General features: G+C 58.1%; 1 protein-coding gene across 1 annotated transcript; it reads right to left on the reverse strand.

Moving 5' to 3' along the window:
* Window positions 1–6: 6 nt before the first annotated feature.
* Window positions 7–812, reverse strand: LOC118999119 (growth-regulated protein homolog gamma-like). Its single transcript, XM_037063470.1, has 3 exons — window positions 597–812; window positions 375–498; window positions 7–255 (listed from the first exon to the last, which is right to left on the reverse strand). The coding sequence occupies exons 1-3, from the start codon at window positions 694–696 to the stop codon at window positions 168–170; spliced, it is 312 nt and encodes a 103-aa protein (XP_036919365.1). The 5' UTR covers window positions 697–812; the 3' UTR covers window positions 7–167.
* Window positions 813–1,013: the final 201 nt, after the last annotated feature.

The following is a 1,013-nucleotide window of genomic DNA, read 5'->3' on the forward strand; positions in this document are numbered from 1 at the left end:
TGGAAATATCCGGTGGCACCAGAGCACAGTAATGCCCTTGCTGCCAAATCTAATAGTGACATGATAATGATTGTCACACCTTCAGCTAGACCCTGGGTTTTTCTGATATACTACTTTCAGGAGAGAGATGCCAGAATCTGTCACCAACGACTTTATAGTCACATAACTCACTTGTTTAGCATTTTTTCCAGCATTTGCTTAACTCTGGGGGCTTCAGGGTTTAGACAAGCTTTCTCTCCGTTCTTGAGCGTGGCTCTGCAGAAAGAAGGGAGAATCCATGTGAGACAGAAGATGGATGGGCTAGGGGTCAAAGTGAAGGCATGGTGTGGGTGACAAGGGCCATGGTAGCAACAGCAAGGCTTCATGGCACTTACATGACTTCAGTTTGGTCACAGGAGGCTCCTGGGGGTATGACCTTCACACTCTGGATGAGCTTGGGGTGAATTCTCTGCAAGGTCTGCAAACACTGGCAGCGAAGTTCATTGGCCACAGGCGCCCCTGTGGGGACAACAGACTCGGTTAGGGGAGCTGTCCCACAAGGGCGTCCACCCTGGTCCCCCGTCCCGCCCTTGGGATCCCAAGGCTCCGAGTCTCACCTGCAGCCTGCCGGCAAGAGGTGACCAGGAGCAGGAGCAGCAGCGCGGCCCAGAGGAGTCCGGGGACGCGGTGAACGGCGGCGGTCGTGGTGCGGGCCATGGTGCTGAGCTTGGTGGGTCTGGTTGGCGGTGCCTGCAGCGCGAGAGCTGGCGGGAGAGCTGGCTGGGCGAGATCTGTGGCTCCCGGAGACCGACGAACCCTTTTTATCCAAGATCGGGGAGGAAAGTTGCCGGCCCCCTGGGTCCGGGAAATTCCCGGAGCCGCATTCCATTCTTCTTTCGGGAAGGAAGTCGCGGCCCCTCCCCTTGAGGAAGTTGGAAGTGGGGTAGTGGGGCAGGGACTGGCGGGTGCCGCCCTGACTGGCCTCCCGCCCGCCGCAGCGGACTCTGGGAGGTTCTCTCTCTGCCCGAATCCCC

Source organism: Sturnira hondurensis, unplaced genomic scaffold (assembly GCF_014824575.4).
Source record: "Sturnira hondurensis isolate 20B ecotype Veracruz unplaced genomic scaffold, ASM1482457v3 Scaffold0014584, whole genome shotgun sequence".
Lineage (NCBI taxonomy): Eukaryota > Metazoa > Chordata > Mammalia > Chiroptera > Phyllostomidae > Sturnira > Sturnira hondurensis.